Raw genomic sequence first — 7,569 nt, 5'->3', positions numbered from 1 at the left:
ATGGATTTGCCGGCTGACAGGGGTAGGCCTTCCACAAAATCCATTCAAATGTCGGCCCAAACCTGGGTAGGAAGGGCTAGAGGCTGGAGAAGACCGGCTGGACTCAAGTGCTCGGCTTTGTTGCGCTGGCATACCTGACAATCGCCCACATAAGTCGCAATAGAGGGTTTCATGGCTTGCCAGTAAAAATTAGCTCGAATTCTGTGCAAGGTCTTCTGGATCCCCTCGTGTGTACTGTCATGGTAGGCCGAGAGAATAGCTGGAATCAACTCGGACTCAGGTGGAAGGAAAATCCGCTGCATGTAATAAATAAGTGAATCCTGGATAAATCACTTCACATTCATTATCCCTTCTGAGATCTGCTGATGCAGTTCCTGCAGTGCAGGGTTAGTGGCATGTGCTTCTCGCACCAAGTCCATAATGAGAAATCTCAGTTGGCTGATAGAATAGATCGACTGTTGATCTTCAAAACACTGTGACAAGGCATCTGTCGCCTTATTTAATCTCCCCGCACGATACTCCACTGAGAAATCAAACCCCAACAACTTACTGATCCAATGCTGCTGTGGCGACGTCGTCAAACGCTGTTCTAGTAGGAATTTAAGGTTGTAGTGATTCGTGCGTATGAGAAAAGCCCAGCCCCAGAGATAAGGCCTCCAATGTTGGACCGCTTTGGCCAACCCAAACAATTCGTGCTCATAGGCTGCCAGCTTGTGATGGCGGACTGCCAACTGTCTGCTAAAATACCCAATAGGATGGCCCAGCTGCTGTAAAACGGCCCCCATGCCCAGGCCCGAAGCGTCGCACTCTACCACGAACAATTCGTCGAAGTTGGGAAGTTGTAATACTGGCGCAGATGCGAGGGCAGATTTGAGTGCCACAAACAACGTGGTGGCCCCCTCATTCCAAATAAAGGAATTTTTCTTGAGTAAACTCGTCAATGGTGCTGCCACTGGCCCATAGTTCTGAATAAATTTGCTGTAGTAGCCCGCAAGACCCAGAAAACCCCGTAATGCAGAACACGACTGTGGTTGCGGCCACTCGTGAATAGCTCGGATCTTCTTGGGATCCACCGTAACCCCCTCATGTGAGATAATGTGTCCCAGATACCCCACATGTGAAGCCGCAAAAGACACTTGGAATGTTTCAAATAGAGCTGATGTGCTCTTAACAAGTCGAAAACAATCCTCAAGTGTGCCAAGTGCTTCTCAACAGACTTGCTATATATCAAAATATCATCGAAAAATACAAGAACAAATTTTTGAAGATAGGGGGTAAATACCTTGTTCATCAAAGCTTGAAAAGTGGAGGGTGCATTGGATAACCCGAACGACATGACGACGAACTCAAAGTGGCCATGGTGTGTGTGGAATGTCGTCTTCTCGATATCAGAGGGGTGCATCCGGACCTGATGGTATCCCGAACGGAGGTCGAGTTTAGTGAATAACCACGACCCATGTAACTCATCCAGAAGCTCATCCACTACTGGAATCGGGAACTTGTCTTTTACTGTCTGCACGTTCAACTCCCAATAATCCACGTAGAACCTCCATGTCCCATCATGTTTCTTCACAAGTAAGACGGGTGAAGAGAACGGGGAACAGCTCGGACGAATAAGACCCTGTTTCAACATCTCATGGCACTGACGCTCTATCTCGTCCTTCTGAAGGTGTGGGTAATGGTATGGTCGCACGACCACTACCTCAGAACCTGGTTTCAGACAGATCCTGTGGTCACAGTACCTCATGGGAGGCAACCCCGGAGGCTCTTGGAAGATGTCAGAGAACTCCTCAACCAGACCATCACTAGTACTGTCATGTTGATCCTGTGTCTGCAAAGTGTGTATGCAGTGGGCCCTGTCCACCTGACAGCCCTGTAAGAGCACCTGACTCTCGGCCAAATCAAAGCTCATGGTTACAACCGAAAAGTCCCACAGAATGGGCCCCAACGTTTGTAACCATTTAATGCCTAAAACCATATCAAATCCCGCCAGGGGAATAACAAAAAATTCCGTATTAAATGAAGTAAATCCAATGGAAAAAGTTACCGCCTTACTAATCCCATAGCTAGGGACCTTCTCGCCATTGGCCATTGAGACGGTGGCTGTCGGATGAGTGTGTATCTGGAGTTGTAGATGTTGTGCGGCTGTCAAACTCAGAAAATTGTGTGTACTCCCCGAGTCGATTAGTCTCACTAGTTCTCAGTCGATGACATGAGCTCGGACTTACATTGTAGTAGGCGATTTCTGCCCAGTAATAGCATGCAAGGATATCTCTGGTGGTTCCTCCTCGATAATATCCTCTGGTTCCTCTAGATCCTCTGAATCCTCCACCTCGAGCCAAAACAATCGTTTACATTGGTATCCGACCTGATACTGCCCATCGCAGTTATAACAGAGATTTTTGGACAGCCTTTCTGCCATCTCCGCACTCGTCAATTTTTTTATAAAGCTCGGTAGGGAATTACCGGGGCGGGGATCGGCTACCCGAGTCGTAGTCGGAGTGTGTCTGGATGGTGCTGCTATAGATGCTCCCTGAGATGAATTATAGCGGCGCCCTTGCCACGTGGAGGAAGTGTTCCTCTCACTCGACGAACCTGGCTTACGTTGCTGCAGCTGTTGTAGTTGTTCCATTGCTCGGGCCATATTCATGGCATGAGCTAGATTCATGGGCATAAGGAGTTCTACCTCTAGCCGTAAATACTCATTGAGACCTGCTGTGAATAAGGAGACCTGCTGGTCAACCAATACCCTCCCCCCAGCATGAGCCAACTTTTCCTGAAATAGTTTTTGATATTGTTCCACCGAATCCGTTTGTCTCAATAGGACTAACTCTCCCAGGGGGTTGCTGTTGGCGAGAGGCCCAAATCTAACTGTGCATAGATTTTTAAATTCTCCCCAAGTCATTCCCAATCTCTCTTTCTCTACTTGAGTCACCCATAACATGGCTTCATCTGTCATATGGAAAGAGGCTAGTTGCACCTTATCCCATTCAGTAGTCCCTTGGTTCAAAAAAAAAAAAAATTCACATCTATGCAACCAAATTACGGGATCCACAGAACCATTGAAAGAGGGAAACTCTAACTTGGTATACCTTGGGATTGTGCCTCCATGCTGAGGTGCTTGGACAACAGTGCACCCAGGCCACTGCTCCCCTCTTCTGTGATATGGTTGAGCAACCTCTCTCACCTCTGGACTCTGATGTCTCTCTGTCCTCAACTCCTGTAGCATGCTAATGATTCGGCTCATCTCTTCTTCCAAACCATAAACCTTTCCCAACACTGGTTATACTGTTCCAAGGCTATCTTCTATCTTTTGTATCCTGATTTGGATTTCTTCATTGTTGATATTATCCCCCATGTTACGCTGCTTTGATACCAAGTTGTTACGGTCCCAGGTCATGGATCGAGTAACACAGCGTGGGAGTTGTGAATCCAGCACTGGTATTGAGTTGCTGGATTCGGTAAGGAGGGTTAAAGGTCCCTTCTTTGGGTACTCTTCCACCAGTGATCAGTCTCCCTTTTTATGATCTCATTCTAGTGCTAAAGTTATAGCTAGAATGGAAGTAATTCAGGTGGAGAAAGAATGGAGAAATACCTGTTTTGCTCACGTTAATCTGAGTTTCAACCCTGATTTGATGCAGCTCATTCTAGGACTTGAAGACCTAGCTTGATGGGGCAGCCTTGGCTCACGTTGATGGCTGTCCTTGTTCTATTTCCGTGATGAATTGCCAGCAAGAAGAGTTGTTATAACCCCTCACATGAAAGAACCAGAATTATTCCTCAGTTGCTGCTCGTCAAGAGGGAATGGAACCCAACTTCTTGTTGACGCTGGTGATGAGAGAAGATCCTCTCTTTGGGCTGGGAAAAGGGGTAGGAAGCTCCTTTTCTTAGTATGGATGATGAGGGATGAATTTGGGTGAAGATGGATGGCAATGGAGGGTGAAGGATAGGTTGGATTTTTGGAGTAAACCCTAAACTCGAGATCAAGAGGTGATCTCAACCTATTTAGACTAGGTTATTCTAAAATCTCAAAGCTTCCCTATTTCATTCATACCTTTCCCTTAAATAGGTCATGTCAAGGAGTTTTAGGGTTAGGGTTACAATAATTCCCCATAATGCCTTTACATATAAAGTAATTAGAAATAACTCTTATTTTAAAACAATATAAGAAATAAATCCTACTCAAAGAAATATAAGAATTAAATCCTATTGAGTGAGTTGTTGTTGTCTTCTTCGTTGTGTGACTCGGTGTGCTATTGAGTCCACAACAACCCACCCATATCTATGTGACAACAGCCCATGTCTCCTCAGTCATTCTACACTTTGACTGAACCGAATTCAAGAGTCTTGTCTGGCCTGTAACATATAAATTCGAATTCCTATTGCCACTTCAGTGATAAACGAAGGGCATTCAGAGAGGTGATTGAGAATGGCTTCGCTTCTCTTGCAGGTAGGCTTGGGGATTATCGCCCTAGTTTTAGTGAACGTGTTACTGGTTTCGAAACGAAGAAACCGAGGGAAGAACGGAGCGCTGGAGTTGCCGGAAGCGGCCGGGCGGTGGCCGATCATTGGACACCTGCTTGCGCTGGGCGGGAAGCAACCCCTCATGCGAACACTCGGAGCACTCGCCGACAAGTATGGGGCGGCATTCGTGTTATGGGTCGGCGTGCATCGCACTTTGGTAGTGAGCAGCGCCGAGTTCGCGCGCGAATGCTTTACCACCCACGACAAAATTCTTGCTTCGAGACCGAGATCCACCGCCGGGAAGCACCTAGGCTCCGACTACGCCATGTTCGGCTTATCTCCTTACGGACCATACTGGCGAGAGGTCCGCAAGGTCGTCGTCTCCAATCTTCTCTCAGCTCAGCAGGTGGATCTCCTCAAGCACGTCCGTTCCACAGAGATCGACTTCTGCATTAAGGAATTGCATAAGCTCTGGCTCAAAAACGGTAAAGCTCTAGTTGCTGTCGAGATGAAGCAGTATTTCAAGGACCTGACACTGAACAACCTTGCTAGAGCAATTTGCGGGAAGAGATATTTCGGGTCGGATGTTGTTGAAGACGGAAAGGATGTTCAGAAATTCCACGAAGCGATCAGCGGGCTCTTTTACCTTGGTGGGATCTTTGTACTTTCCGATGCCGTCCCTTCCCTGGAAAGGCTGGATATAGGTGGACATGTTGCTGCTATGAAGAAAAACATTAAGGAGTTGGACTCCATTATTTCCGTCTGGTTGGAGGAGCATCGGCAGAGTAGACTCTCCGGAGAGAAGCCAGCAAATCCAGACTTCATAGACGTGCTGCTATCTGTTATCGAGACAACCCAGATCCCCGATTACGATCCAGAGATTATGATGAAAACGACTTCCTGGGTAAGTTACATGTATCTCTGTTTTGAACTAATTAACACTGCTTGAATCACACAACACATCTATCTTGTTCAACTCTGTTTGCTTATTATAAACATACTGGCATGCAGGCTCTCATCCTCGCAGGTAGTGATACAACTTTCATAACCCTGACATGGGCGCTTTCCCTGTTAATGAACAACCGCCATGTGTTGAAGAAAGCCCAAGAGGAGTTGGACAGCATAGTCGGCAAAGACCGAAACGTGGACGGTTCAGACATTAAGAACCTGCCCTACCTCCAAGCCATTGTCAAAGAGATCTTACGGTTGTACCCATCAGTCCCACTGTCAGTCCCCCATCAAGCCATAGAGGACTGCATCATCGGTGGATACCACGTCCCGGCCGGCACTCGCATACTGACCAATCTGTGGAAAATACAAAGAGACCCTCGTCACTGGCCGGAGCCCGACGAGTTTCGACCGGAGAGGTTCATCACCACCCACAAACACGTGGACATGAAGGGCAAGCATTTCGAGTTCATTCCTTTTGGGTCTGGTCGTCGGATGTGCCCAGGGGCATCGTTCGCACTCGAAGTGATTCACCTGACCCTCGCTCGATTCTTGCATGGGTTCCATATGGAGACCCGCGACGGAGCGCCGGTGGATTTGACTGAGGATTTGGGCCTTTCACTGCCGAAAGCAACTCCTGTTGAAGTCCTGGTCGCCCCACGACTACCTTCAAATCTCTATCTTTGATGAACGGGGGACTTGACCTGCAATAAGGACATTGAATAAGCAAATTCTATTTCGTAAAACGACCAAATAGTCAACTAATTAGTTTAAGATCCTTTTTGCCGATATTTTGTGAAATTATATTACAGGGAATTTCATTAAAATATCCATTTTAAATAAAATATTTGTGAAAATAACTAACTTATAAACTTAATTTAAAAAACACCTAACTTTGACCGTGTTACAATGTGGGATCCACCATGGTTGCATGAGTTGGTGGGACCCACCATGATGACATGAGAAGCCAAGAGGAGTCAACACACAAACTGACACGAGTTGGCATAATTGAAGATCTTGTGGACCCACAAAAGATGCCACGAGCTGGTATCTTGGACACATGAGCTGGAAGATTACGTGGGTCCCTCAAAATATATTACACGAGCTGGCAAATCCAGCTAAGTGGTCATGTTCTTATGGAGGACTTAGAATTTAAGAAAGTCCCAAGTTAAGGAAGTTAGAATTTGGGTAACTTCTAAATTGAGTTGAATTATATTAGGAAAGTGTACATAAATTCTATCACCCGTTCACTATAAATAGAGGAGCTTGTATTCATAATAAATCATCAAGGCAAGGAGTTATCTCCTCTCCCTCTTCTTCTTCTTTTTCTTCTTATTTCACCTCTACTCGAGAGCACTCTGTCTCCTTTTTGGTTTTTCTCTTATCTCTACCACCTTGCTCGAGATATTATTTATGGGGTCCTAAATTCAACATGGTATCAGAACTACTAATTTAAGATCCCACGTCAAAGAAATGCTCTTTGAAGATATGATTAAAGATGCTCATAGAAGGCTCTTCATGAAGCAAGATTGAAGCTCATGAGATAAGTTGTCTTTTTCAATTTATTGATTTATGCTACTGGTTTTTGGATATTAAAATATGGCTTTTAAGATGTGTTTATGATATCTTCATCTTATAAGATTGTGGAAATATATGCATCTTGGATTAGAAGAAGTTACCAAGGCAGTTTTTTGTCGATTCGGAAATTTTTAACTAAGACCAGTGCATGTTGAGTTTTTTTAAAAACTCTATGGGAACAAGATTCCCGGATTAAGAAGAATGATATTGAATGTTTTATGAGTGATTATTCACTCCACATGATTACTTAGCTTTTATGCTAAGCCTTTCCACTAACCGAGTTGGTTAAAGACCTCTACTTGGTTTCTTTTTTGGAGTTTTTTTTTGAATCGCCTATTATGGCTGAAGAAAGAATGAGTCACAAGCATGACATACTTATAATTACCACTATACCCTTGCGGGGGTTTCAAATTTTATGAGCTGGTCCACATCGGTTCAATGGTTCCTTATCACAAAAGACCTCATTGGTCATCTCACCAACCGTGGACCACAAATTGATGAAAGTGATATTTTTTATACTAAGTGGTAGAAGAATGATACATTGGTTATTAGTTGGCTTATTAACAGTATGGAAGAACA

The 7,569-nt window shown here is 45.1% G+C and overlaps 1 protein-coding gene across 1 annotated transcript; it reads left to right on the top strand.

Annotated features, from left to right (window-relative positions):
- The first annotated feature begins 4,429 nt into the window (after window positions 1-4,429).
- Window positions 4,430-6,099, top strand: LOC137952601 (cytochrome P450 CYP82D47-like). The gene is made up of 2 exons (XM_068799676.1): window positions 4,430-5,368; window positions 5,476-6,099. The coding sequence occupies exons 1-2, from the start codon at window positions 4,430-4,432 to the stop codon at window positions 6,097-6,099; spliced, it is 1,563 nt and encodes a 520-aa protein (XP_068655777.1).
- The last annotated feature ends 1,470 nt before the right edge of the window (window positions 6,100-7,569 follow it).

The sequence above is a fragment of the Aristolochia californica genome, unplaced genomic scaffold, assembly GCF_029961685.1.
Source record: "Aristolochia californica isolate CCGP_79_NKW_82.1479 unplaced genomic scaffold, dmAriCali1.0.hap1 SCAF_16, whole genome shotgun sequence".
NCBI lineage: Eukaryota > Viridiplantae > Streptophyta > Magnoliopsida > Piperales > Aristolochiaceae > Aristolochia > Aristolochia californica.
Note: the sequence above shows the minus strand (reverse complement) of the source record. Positions and strands in the feature narration are given on the sequence as shown.

What these genes read in the sequence shown, in the direction of transcription:
- LOC137952601 (XM_068799676.1), top strand. Translation starts at nt 4,430, where the DNA reads ATGGCTTCGCTTCTCTTGCAGGTAGGCTTGGGGATTATCGCCCTAGTT. An exon ending in TGATGAAAACGACTTCCTGG is followed by an intron (nt 5,369 to 5,475) that starts GTAAGTTACATG and finishes ACTGGCATGCAG; the next exon opens with GCTCTCATCCTCGCAGGTAG.